General features: G+C 46.1%; 1 protein-coding gene across 1 annotated transcript; it reads left to right on the forward strand.

Moving 5' to 3' along the window:
* Positions 1-5,178: 5,178 nt before the first annotated feature.
* On the forward strand, positions 5,179-12,693 carry Prokr2 (prokineticin receptor 2). The gene is made up of 2 exons (XM_026385840.2): positions 5,179-5,636; positions 11,997-12,693. Exons 1-2 carry the CDS (start codon positions 5,179-5,181, stop codon positions 12,691-12,693), a joined length of 1,155 nt encoding a protein of 384 aa, XP_026241625.1.
* The last annotated feature ends 857 nt before the right edge of the window (positions 12,694-13,550 follow it).

Below are 13,550 nucleotides of genomic sequence, written 5' to 3' on the forward strand. Positions count from 1 at the left end.
CCAGAAAGATTTCAGAGAGAAGAGAATTGGAGCTGGCAACTCTCTTTGACCAGAGTGGGAAGCTCATTAATAATTTTTATTTTGTCTGACTAAGGAATCTCCATTTCCCTCTTCTTGCCAGCTTTGTCAGCCAAAATGGGGACATAACATTGCCTCCAATTATGCAAAATCCTTAGCCCTAAAAATCCTACTCACCCTCAGATTTCTCTGAGCTCACCCCCCAGTTTAGCCTATGAACTCCAGTGTTAATCCTACTCATTCAAGGCAATGTCCCTCTGCTCCCCTCTTGTAGCAGCTGTGAGGGGTTGATGACCTGCCCCATGTCCCTTCTGTCCTCCTGAATTAACTGGCAGGTGCAGTTCTTGTACTCTGATACCTCCTACCCAAGTCTTAAAGCTCTCTTCTTTTCACCCTCAGGAAAACTGTCCATCAGTGAAGGTATAGGAATCATTCAGTGGCTGAATGTCCCAGGCTCCCTGTGCTGTAATGGACAATCAGGAGGCATGTTCCACATAGTTTCTCAGGCAGAGTGAGCCTCCGGTAGAGTGAGCCCCAGGTAGCCACAGCATTCCCTGCTCATTAGCAAATCATGCGTTGGTTTTTCTCCCTTCTCTGCCCCACTTTCCCTCTACCTTCCTTCTGCTTCCCAGGATCAACTCCTAGTAAATTACCTGCACTCAAATCTTTGTCTTGGAGTCTCAGTGGGTAACCTAAATGAACTAAGACAACTCCCTGTAGCACTTTGTTATATTGTCCTCATTGTCTCCCTGGGAACTTCATGGCCATCCCCAGGTAAAACCCTTACTCTACTGTGGGTAGTGTGTTAGTCAGCTTTATGATTGTTGTGATCAAAATACCTGACAAGAAAAACTTAGAGGAAAAGTTTACCTGGGCCCACAATTTCAGAGATTTCGTCCATGGTCAGTCAACTCCATTGTTCTGGGTCTGAGATGGGGCAGTACATCAGAGCAGAAGGGCATGAAAGAGGAAAGCTGCTCAGCTTTTGGTGGGTGGAAAGGAGAGAGGGAAAGGGAGAGGAAGAGAGGGAGAGAGTGGAGGGGGAGAAAGAGAGAGAAAAAAAGTAGGGGAGCCGAGGACAAGATATAGTCCAAGAGTATGTCCCCAGTAAGCTACTTCCTTCAGCCCTGCCCCTCCTGCCTACAGTTATCAACCAGTAGTCCATCCAAATTATTAATCCATCAAATGGATTAATCCACTGATGAGGTTATAGCTTTCATAATCTAATAATTCCTGCATTACCTTACACATGAACTTTTTAGGTGACATTAAAGATGCAAACCATAAGAGATAATCAGGAATTCAATTTATTAAAATGACACTTATAGGTTTCCAGATTGTGTGCAATCAACTCAATCATAACTGTATCTTAGAGGGTTCCAGGAAAGCACTTTTGAGCAGAAGGTCCCCAGGGTCATTTGCCCCATAAAAAAAGGAGGATGGGCTTAGTCCAGGAAGGGTAAAGCCTTTAGCTGAAGGTGATATATCTGCTACAAGTCTTCAAAAGACTCTGTCAGGGCATGTAACTACTGGCTACCCTGTCATTCTTACTCTTACTAACCCACATCTGGAGGTTGTCCTCACCATCCACAACACCCACCAGCTGGCAACCCCTCCCTTTGCAGACAGCAGAAAGCTGGGTCTCCTGTTTTTTATCTTACATGGGTAGATAGATGTTTTCAGAAAGGCAGAAGAATGGGGTTAACTCCACACAAAATAGGAAGGACAGAACTCCAGTTTCCAGATCATCTATCCAGGAATTTTAAATTGGCAGCCCAGTGGACTATATTCAGTCTGTGATATGTTCTCCTTGGCCAACAGATGGTTTTTGTTTTGTTTTAACTAGCCCAACAGAGTAATTAGCAAAGTTTGCAAATTCCAGATTCTCTTGAAAACCAGGAAGATCTGGTGAAGTGGAGTCCAGATTTTGCCTGTCAATCACAATGGGGAACCCCTTAGACCTTCAGTCTCCTACCAGAGCTTGCAGCTCTCAATCTGTATACCCAGTTCTTCCCAACGACTGGGCCTTGAATTCGCAGCTCTAAAGTTTAACCCTAAAAATTCTAAGGATGAGCAAAAGTTGTCTAAAGCCCAAGTCTGCTGAAGGCAAAGTGGTCAGAGCCTACCGTCCCTAGTCTGAGAGGCCTGATTGGAATTGACTAAATAGCCAAAGAATCTGACAGTGGTGGTGATGGTAGATTTTGGGTAAGGACATGAAGGTTGGATCTTCTTGCAGGGCCAGTTGCCCCCAATCCCAGCTTCCTCCCCGGGGTGGGGATGGGAGGCCTCCTCCTCCATCACCACTGCATAAGGTCCGTGTTGCCTTTGCGAAGAGGAGGTTGCAACTGGGTTTGTAGCAGGCGCAGATGCTAGCACTGGGCACCTGCAGAAAACAGGGCGCTCTACCTGTGCACAGGCGATTCAGGTGCGGGGGTGGGGTGGGGTGGGCTATAGCAGGGTGCAGAGGATAGGAGCCGCACAACTGACAATAGTGCTCATCTGCGGAATCGCATCACTGACACCTGGCTACTGAGGTCCTATTCACACCCGGGTGCCAAGGAGTAGAAAACCCCAGTGAAGGGAGGCCCCCACAACCTGTGACCCCAGCCAGAGAGGTCCTGCACCCAGAGCACACTAGTCCCAGCGCGCGGCGGGGCGCGGGAGCAGATCGCCCACTGTCTGCCCAGGGTTGAAGGCAGGCGGGGGCACCCTAGGGCGGAGTCGAGGGCGGGACGCGCAGGGCCGGGTCCGAGGTGTTGGGATGAGTGGAGGAGGCGGAGCTCCGACCCGCAGAAGAGCACCGAGGCGAGGGGGCTAAAAAGGGACAACACACACCTACTACACTAGCGCTCAACGCCTCGGCAAGTGCTAGTCCGGCTCCCCAAGGCGGGAACCAGAGACCCGACCCGCGTCCACTCACCCCAAGACCCTCGTTCAGCCGCCAGAACCTCAGAGTGCCCCAAGAGAAGAGGTGCAGAGGTGGGTAAACGATCGGATCCGCGCAGTTGGAAGACGGGTTGTGTGTTCATGCCGCTCGGACAAGGGGCTCCGATGCCCGCTTTCTTTCTCAGGGCTACGCGGGCTCCTTAGCCTCTTGCCATTCCCGGGATGTGGCGATCTGTCCCCAAGCTAGCGATTTGATTCGGGGAAATGCCCTCTGGGTCCTCCAGGTTGGCAGGGATTTGGGGCTGCGGGCGCGAGCGAGCGCCAAATTGCAGGGGGAGGTCTCCTGCAGAAAGGTGAGCAGAAAAGAGCCAACCTCTCTGATAAAATTCTCTCGCCCCTCCTCGTCCCCTCGCCAACCCCAACCCCACCCCCCACCCCTAGTTTTCCGCGGTCCCGAAGCCCCGCTGGCTTTGTTTCTCAAACATGAATTTTTTAGTTGATTCCTGCCCGGGGCGGGGCGGAGTCTTCGGACACCGCGTGGCAGCGTTGGGGAGGGGAGGAGGTGCTGGAACGGGATGATGCGACGGGGACAGGGACTTGTCCCCGCTCGGGGCATGCGCCTCTTCCTTGGGTCTGGGGGCTGGAGCGTAGAAACCCGGCAGGACTCCTGCTTCTCTGTCCGCAGCTGAACGGAGTCTTCAGGGATTGGAATTCCGTGTGAAAGGCAAACCCAGGGAGGACACCCCGGCTGCAGACGCCTCTGTGAGTTGAACCTCACCTGTCGGGGGTTTCTCCACCTCAGTCTCGCAGCAGACGGGAGCTCCATAGGTTAGGATATTCCTGCCACAACTACGACTCTTGTCCTGGCCAGGGTGACAGTTCCTGACCCTTGCTCCCGTCCTGCCTTCCCAGGGGCCGGACAAATTTCCCTGACCCATTTTTGTCGCTTTTTGCTACCAGCATCCATTGGCCCCCACACTTGGAATCGTTTCCAGGTGTGCCGAGAGGTCTGGGAGGAAAGCGGTTCACCTCTAGTAAGACAGCTCCCTTTCTGCAGACGCTAGGGTCCTGGTTCTTTTCCCAGACACTCAGCAACTCCTTGTACCCTGTGCTCTCCTATCTCCTGAGGGCTGATGCTTCAGAGATTTTATTTCCTCTAGGAGGCTCCTTCATTGGACTTTTTCCAGTGAAGGGCAGACAGTTCACCTTGAGCCCTCTGGGGTCTTGACCTTCTACTCCCCCCCCTTCACCTTTGGGGGCTATTTTCAGTTACCATCCTTTTCGGAGGACAAAGACCTTCAGGACAGGGTGTGGTGCCTTCTACTCAGGGTGACTCTGGGGTGGGGAACTGGAAACCTGGTGAAGGCAGGAGGGAGCAGATCCAAAGTAGTGGGACCTAGGTGGGGAGACAGAGAATTCCTTCTGCAGCTGGTTCCCAAGGATCAGGGGAATTTCCTCTTCCCACCTACAGCATCTAGGTGGGGATCCTCATCCATTCATTCATTCAACAAATTCCTATCCAGCTCCCCAACCGTACACCCTGCCTATGCAGGATCTGGACTGGATAGCAGGAGTTTGTTTAACAGGAAAGTAAGGGCTCTGAGAGCATGAATCACTGGTCCAGGATGACTCAGCCTATCCATATGAAAATGGTTTTGGTGATTTCCAAGTCCCTGGTTTGGCTAAACCAGAGGGCTCTGTGCCCTGCTTTGGAAGAAAGACCCTATTCCTGGCCGATAGATGTGCAACATTGTGGATAACATACAAGCCTGGGAAATTGCCTTGAGAAACTTCCAGAAAACCTGTGGAAGCTGATGAAGGGGTGAGTGGATAAATTAGACATCAAACCAGCACTGACCCCTGGGAAAAGGACAAAAGTGCACATTTTTCTTGGGTGTCTCTGGCAAGTCCAATCCACCTTGCATTCAGTCCTTTCTAATAGCTGCAGAGGTGATAGAGGGCATCCCAGCTTCCAGATCTCATGCCTTCTCTCCCCTTCACCCTGAGTAGTTCTGTCTACAGGTAGGCAGTGGGTTTGGTGGGTGTGTACCTGGGGAACTCTGGAGGAATGCTACCAGATATTCTTCATTCTCCTGTGATCCACTGGTTGTGTCTCCTTCCAGAAACAAGATGGTGTATCACCTCTGCCCAAGGATGTGAGCCGGGTACTAGGCTCAATCACATCGTCTGGGACAGCACAAGATCTGGACCCCCCAGCTCAGAGTGCTGTATTCCCTACACTTCCCTCAAACCGATCCATCTGCAGGCATCACCATGGCAGTGCAGAACAGAAACACTAGTTTTGCTTCCAACTTTAGTCCACCCCAAGACCATGCCTCCTCCCTCCACTTCAACTTCAGTTATGGTGATTATGACCTCCCTCTGGATGAAGATGAGGACATGACCAAGACCCGGACCTTCTTTGCAGCCAAGATCGTCATTGGAGTGGCACTGGCAGGCATCATGCTAGTCTGTGGCATTGGCAACTTTGTCTTCATTGCTGCCCTTGCCCGCTACAAGAAGCTGCGCAACCTCACCAACCTGCTCATTGCTAACCTAGCCATCTCCGACTTCCTGGTGGCCATTGTCTGTTGCCCCTTCGAGATGGACTATTATGTGGTACGCCAGCTCTCCTGGGAACATGGCCATGTGCTGTGTGCTTCTGTCAACTACCTGCGTACTGTCTCCCTCTACGTCTCCACCAATGCCCTGCTGGCCATCGCTATTGACAGGTGAGTCCCTTGGCAGGGGTATAAGACAGAAGCCAGCTAGGCTGCCATTTTTCTCACTTCAAATTAGACAGGCTTGGCACTGCTCCAGATTTGAATGTTCATTGATCTTTCGAGGGGCAAGAGGAGCTTTTGTTTCTTTAGCAGTGTTCTGTTCCCCCAAATGTGAGCAAATATGAGGCTCCTGAATCCCCCATCCTGAATCTGACCATGCTCTCTCTGAATCTGCTTTAGATGCAAGCATCACATTAACGACAGCCTATGGCATCAAACACAAAGTCAAAAGCAGAAAATTCAGACAGCTGTTACTTAGAAGCCAAGGGAGGGTTAACTAAGGAAGTTTGCAGTCAAGACAATACGCACCAAGTTTTTTCTGTAGCCAGATTGAACATTTCCATCACCTAGAAAATGCCTGTGCCCTAACCAGTCAACTCCCCCAACCCTAAGCAACCAGTGATCTGATTGTTATCATCATAATTTAATTCTGCCTAAGCTTTAACTTCCTAAGAAAAGAATCATCACTTGTTTTAGTGATTTTTGTTGCAGAGCTGATTTTAAAATGAGATAGCATGATTTGTTTGCAGAAAAGAATGACATGCTTGCTTTTGTTCTTTTGCATATATCCATGTGTGCTCATTTGCATGCATTTGCATGAGATGTTCCAGAAGTCCTTGCTCTATTGTAAATGTATAAGGTAAAATTTACCACATCTACTGACAAATCTTATACATGTACAATTTATGTGAACAGTTGCAGCCCAGTATCAGATCACCAGTGGCTCTGTTTGAGAGGGACAGTTGATGTCTTGTCTTCTTGCTTACTATCCATCTTCTGAGCTATGCTGAGACTCATTTTGATAAAGATGCTGGATCATCTTTTTTCCCTTTTGTCTTCTTTCAACTCTTCAATTTTTCCCATTTTCTCAGTGCTGTTTATAGGTTTGCTGTCCTTTGTAATCAACCAGTTTATTATTCCTCATTTATAGTGTAATAAAATACACATACAGGTACAAGATGCATCTTCCTTTTGTAGAATATCTGAAGGAAAAACAATTTTATTACAACTCTGAGGTTCTCCAGGCCTGAAACCAGCCTTTGTGGAGTGGGCACTTACCAACCAACTGTGCAAAACTCCCCAGGGAAAATGGCAGAAGGTAGCATCTGATGCAATGACACAGAGTCAGATTCCTGGGTCCCACTCCAGTCTCCTGGATGGGAATCCCTCGCACTAGGTTCCAGGAATCTGAATTTTTATTCAATTTCTTAAGTGATTCTTATGCTTACTAAATGATAGTGATCACTGTTCTCATCCCTTGTCCCATTGTAACCTTGTCTTCATGATGTTGATTTTGTTTGTCTGTTTTTTAAATTTTTTATTTGTTCTGATTAGTTATACATGACAGCAGAATATTTTGCACTTTGATATATCATTCATAAGCGGGATATAATTTCTTATTTTTCTGATTGTACATATTGTAGAATCACATTGGTCATGCAGTCATATATGTATATAAGGTAAGGATGTCTATTTCATTCTACTATCCTTCCTACCCTCATCCCCCCTCCTCTCCTTTCACTGCCCTCTATCTAATCTAAAGTAACTCTATTCTTCCCTAGCCACCCCCCCCCCCCCGCCTTATTGTGAATTAGCATCTGCATAGCAGAGAAAACATTCAGCCTTTGGTTCTTTGGGATTGACTTATTTTGCTTAGCATGATATTCTCCAGCTCCATCCATTTACCAACAAATGCCATAATTTTATTCTTCTTTAAGGCTGAGTGATATTCCATCATATGTATCACATTTTCTTTATCCATTCATCTGTTGAAGGGCACCTAGGTTGGTTCCATAGGTTAGCTATTGTGAGTTGAGCTGCTATAAACATTGATGCGGCTGTGTCACTGTAATATGCTATTTGTAACATTGGAGTTTCTTGGGACATGATCACCCTGTTACAACAGACAAGGGAGAAGTTCTTTCCCATCCCAAACCAACTCTTCCCCAGGCAGCCCGCCAGCTCCATCAGCAGTGTCATCACTTTTCTGGTCCCCAATCAGGAAAGTTACCATCACCCTTTGCCTTTCTCCCCACTCAATTCCTACCCACTCCACCCTTTGTGTTCAGGCCTACACCAACTCCTGGCAATTCTCCCTCTACCCTCATTCCTTATCAAGTTATGACTGGTCCATGATGATGCTCTTCTGACTTATCTTTTGCCCCCAGAGGCTCTTGGCTCTGCCCTGAAATCCATACTCATCCATATGAGGCACCAGAATATCACTATTGAGGGATCTTCCTAAGACATTTCATTGCTAATAAAATCCCTAGAAATTCCAGTGTCTTTAGGATACACGCCAGATCCTGAGTCTAGTATTACAGGGCATTTATGATCTGATGCCAATCTGTCTTTCCAAACTCAGGCTGTGTATGAAGATACAGATGGTCTTTTCCAAAAGATAATGTATTTTAAGCACAATAATTAGGTCTGCAATGTTTCTGTCTCCACAGAGCCTTATACCTGTGTCTTAATTTGGGTTGTTTTCACTCTGAGATAAGGATACTTATGCATGTAGCACCAGGAAGAACCTATAGGAAGGTGGACAGTGAAATACAGAAGGAAAACAGCCAATACAGGATACATTGTTGAACAAGTTTCTACTATGGGTAACTAGCGCTTATCCCTGCTGAGAAAACCTTAGAGCCAGTAGATCACAAGTCAGACATCTCCCAGGAGTGGGCAGTGGGAGGGAGCTGGGGTATTTGTACACCATTACTCATAAGGCCTTGCTGAGGACTGCTCTGGGGATGCTGTTCAGGGAGCCAAGAGGAATCTGGAAGCCTGAGAAAGCCTTTAGAAAAAGAAATGCAGGTGTATTGGCAGGTACAAGTGGACAGGTATGCACTGAAATGATAACAGCAAATGGATATGAATGGGGCACTGACTGTATCTGCTCCAACTGGTAGATGCACAGTGAATTGCTGGGCCCTGCTGTATGCCCAGACTATGGATATGGAAACACGATGTAGAAAAGACAGTCCTTGACCTCAGGGAGCTTTTCTTCCACACAAGAACTAGCATTTATGAGACATAAAAGAATAATCAAGAGATTCTGATACATAAATGCTAGGGTTTTTTTTTTAAGGGAAAGTTCTCTGAAAGGATTACTCTTTTATTTGCATTATAATTAGGCATAATAGTGAGATTCACTGTGACCTATTTGTACATGCACATAACATAATTTGGCGAATCTCATTCCCCAGTGAGTTTATACTTACACTTCCTGATAGAGGAACCAGCCCAACAGGGAGGCTTTTCCACTGGGTGTGTGCAAGGGGAGCAGTTGGGGTACATCTGGCAAGAACAGGGGAACTCATAGCTAGGCCTTTGGGGTCCCATAAGGCTCAAAGATATAAAGGCAGCATGTGGAAATTCAAGCCTCAAAATACAAAAGCTTAATAAGTAGCACCCCTCTGGCCCATCAGGTTCTAAACCAACTGAAAAATAAGGTAAATGATAAGAAAGATGAATGGAAAGCTCTCATCTTTTCCCTGATGATACTGATTTTGGAAAACAGGGTTTGTATCTGGAAGCTTGGGGGATACTTCATCCGCAACCCCAGAATTAGAGAGACCTACATACCCTGGGAGAAGTACACATCTCTCTGTTGGTACTTTCATTTGCCTCTAGGACAAATATGCCTGTTCTACTATGTAGAAATACCATAAGGGCCACCTGGTGCCATTTTTGTATGCTGCAGCTAGAGAATAGCCAGGTCTATGCAGAAGAGGTGCTATTTCAAGTCACAGAGACTTGAAGAAAACCACTGATCTTAAGAAACACTTCCAAGCAGATAGATGGCAACAAACACCTTGCAGATGTCTCTTGCCAATGAGTGAACTGTGGGAAATAATCAATGTAAGTAAAGTACTATAGCTTCCAACATGCATTATGTATGTTCACTTTCTTGAAACCTAAAAAAAAAAAAATCCTGAGAGATTGTCAATAAAGTTATTATGATCCCCATTTCATAGATGATGAAACTAATTCTCAGGAGTATAAATGATTTATCCAAGTTCACAGCTTGGATCCAGGCCTTCTGAATAACCTGCAGGCTAGTAGTGTTCCTTTCTTTTCTATTTGAATTTTGAAACATCCCATAGAATGAGGAAAGTGTTACAAATGATTAAAAAAAAAAACTTGAATTTAAAAGACAACAACAGAATAAGCAGGAATGTGGGGAATTTTCATTTGGCATTGGTTATTGAGATACTGTCTATGATAGAACCAGAAAGCTATTAAGTTCTGAATTTGTCTTGCTTTCCCTAAGAACTTTGGATTCAGTGTGGTAGGCAGAATAATTCCTCCCTGCCCCCACCAAAAGATAACTACATCCTGTTCCCCAGAACTGTGAGCATATTACATTACATGCCAAAAGGGAATTAAAGTGGCAAAAGGGATTAAGGTTGGTAATCAGCTGATCTTAAAATAGGAGAATTATACTAGATAATCTAGGTGGGGCCAATAAAATCACAAATTAATTGTGGAAGGAGGCAGAGAGTTAATATCAGAGTAATACAAAATGAGACAAACTCAGCTGGCCATTGCTGGCTTTGAACAGGGAAGGGGTCATGGGTCAAAAACTATAGGCAACCCTGGAAAGGAAACACACACACACACACACACACACACACACACACACACACACACACCAGTCTTCTGACCTCTAAAAACTGTAAGATAATCAATTGTGTCACTTCAAGCCACTATATCTGTGGGCATTTGTTATAGCAGCAACAAGAAACTAATTCACCCAGTCATTACAAAGAGACAGTGATTGTGAGATGTCCCTGCTGCAGGTGAGGGTGAGCCAGCCCATTTGCCCCTCTCTCCAGTCCCGTGAGGCTTGTCAGTCAGTACAGTCATACAGGTTCACATGGCAAGGCCAGATCAAATGCTGTGCGGAGAGCTCCAGCAACAGCCATGCATATTAGTACATCCAGGTGGGGTGCAGTCAGTGGTTGTGATGGATCCAGCTTCATCCTGGGTATTCAGAAAGCCACAAACTTGGAGGTAGTCATGCTGCCATGGGACCTGCTAGTGAAATTCAATGGGTTAGAGCCAACAATGGACAAGGAGCAGGCAAGAGAAGGTGAAGCAAACTTGTAGCAGAAATACTGTCAGGGACGAGAAGCAGTAACATGGAAGGAAGCCTCCATAGTCAAATCAGACACTTGGAAAGGTGATCAAAGGGTCTGGTTTACAAAGGAAAAGGAAGTTAGATCCAATTTTCTACAGGTAGCTTCCTGCTGTTAATCCCACCTGCCTCAGTCTTCAGGTATGGGGCACATGTTTATTTCCATGGCTAAATTCTTTCTTTTCTGACCCTTCTGTTGTTTATCTTTCTCCACTTTCTTCTACCACTCAATCCTGCACAGAAGTGATTCCAGGGCACCCAAATATCTAAATAGGTTGTCATTCCTTCTCTCTCTCTGGAGAGAAGATATTCAATCTGCACAGCTGAGCTCACTTTCTACAAAAGGTTCCGACTTCTTTCCTGGGCAATGTGGTTCATCAGAAAGAGCAGGGATCAAGACTTATGGTATTATGGTAGCTTCATATACCTTCTCATTTGAACATGAGGTGACCCAGGGAGGTGAGTGTAAAAGCTTTTGTACCAGGGGCCTGAATTCCAGTGCTTGCATAATTCTAGCTTGAGCAAAACATTTACTTCTCATCAGGGTTCTTAGTTTCACCACAAACCCACCCCTACTCTCCTGTCTCTGTAATGCAGAGTAATACCTGATAGTGGGGGCGGAGGGAGAGGGAAAAAGTTCTTGTCCACTACCTGAGAAAGGCCTGACCTCTCTCGGAGGTGCCCAGCCCGTCTTCATTTCTAAACTGTGAGTTATTTAGAATGAAGAGCTTTGAGAGCATTGTAATCTTGGGCAGAATGGCTTGGAACCCAAGGTACAATAATAGGAGCATTAATAATAGTAGACCACATGTATTTATTGAACACCTACAATACAGGCTACAAATATTATCATATTTAACCTTCACAGCTACCAGCAAAGCAGGTATCATTTGATTCCAGGTTGCATTTGAGGAAATGAAACTCAGAGAGATTGGTAATTTGGGTCTGGAAAGCCAGAATTTATTCAACATATTTGACCTGAAACCTGTGCTGTTTCCACTAAACCACGCCACTATTCCAAGTGCAAAATGATGTTGCTGATATGAGATGAAGCTGGTTAAATTTGGGTAATGAGTACATGGGAATTCACTGTGTTCAGAATTAGTGAAAAAAACGATCATTTTCCAAGCTGTAACATATTATGGTTGTTTGCTGTCTTTCCTCACCAGATATCTTGCCATCGTTCACCCCTTGAAACCACGAATGAATTATCAAACCGCCTCCTTCCTGATTGCTTTGGTCTGGTTGGTTTCCATCCTCATTGCCATCCCATCAGCCTACTTTGCAACCGAAACCGTCCTCTTTATTGTCAAAAACCAGGAAAAGATCTTCTGTGGCCAGATCTGGCCAGTGGATCAGCAGTTCTATTATAGGTCCTACTTTCTGTTTATCTTTGGCCTCGAGTTCGTAGGGCCTGTGGTCACCATGACCCTGTGCTATGCCAGGATCTCCCAGGAGCTCTGGTTCAAGGCCGTCCCTGGATTCCAGACAGAGCAGATCCGTAAGCGACTGCGCTGCCGCCGGAAGACAGTCCTGGTGCTCATGTGCATCCTTACAGCCTACGTGCTGTGCTGGGCACCTTTCTATGGCTTCACCATTGTGCGCGACTTCTTCCCCACTGTGTTTGTGAAAGAGAAGCACTACCTCACTGCCTTCTACGTCGTGGAGTGCATCGCCATGAGCAACAGCATGATTAACACTGTGTGCTTCGTGACAGTCAAGAACAACACCATGAAGTACTTCAAGAAGATGATGCTACTCCACTGGCAACCCTCTCACCATGGGAGCAAGTCCAGTGCTGAACTTGACTTCAAAACCAGTGGGGTGCCTGCCACTGAAGAGGTGGATTGTATCAGGCTGAAGTGACGTGGTAGCGTTACACAACAGAAAACCCAAATCCAGTACTCAGAGCATCATCAATCAAATTCACAGCCCGCATGGAAAAGAACAATCATATTCATGCCTCCTGTCTTCACAGAGCTAGATGCTTCGAAGTCATAACAAATAATGAGGCTGGACACAAACCACAGCCCAGACATTTACTGATATCTGCTGATATCATTAGCCTGCTGAGTACATTGTCACAACCGTAAGAGCAGACACAAGTAGCAGCAACTGACATGGACTGAATATCTACTGCGAGCAAGCCCCACCAATGAGATTAGACAGAGACAACAGGATTGTCCTACCTACTGTGTACAAAGACATTTTAAAAATCAAAATGGCAGAAGTTATCAGAGTTGACAAACTACATGTAGACATGTAGATGGCTGGGAAGAGACCACCAATGGTATCTGGACTCCCCCTCCATGATCCCTCATTCTGTATCTTATCTGAACAGGAATGGTCAAAGCTATAGAATAAGGCATTTAGACATAATTAAAATGTAAGGATAAGCCCATCAGTATGGAGTCTATAGCCTCAACCTAGCTCCTACTATCTCCTGATATGTTCTCCAGGATTGTGGCTTCCAAAGAAGAATTTTTCTTGCAGTCCAGCCAGCTTTATGGCCCTTCTACAATGGTGTAATGTCGAAGGAGAGAACTAAAAAAAGTCTTACTGATGGAGTTGGAATCTCATCACTCTATTGGGTGAAGATGGTCAATCCTGAGATGAGGAATACATTCAGTTCCTTACACTTCAGTGTAAAGGATTTCAGGGGCTCTGGGGCCCGAAAGAAAGAGCACCAAAAAAAAAAAAGAGTGAAGGTTGCCACTGGTAAT

Source organism: Urocitellus parryii, chromosome 6 (genome assembly GCF_045843805.1).
Source record: "Urocitellus parryii isolate mUroPar1 chromosome 6, mUroPar1.hap1, whole genome shotgun sequence".
NCBI classification, from domain to species: Eukaryota; Metazoa; Chordata; class Mammalia; order Rodentia; family Sciuridae; genus Urocitellus; species Urocitellus parryii.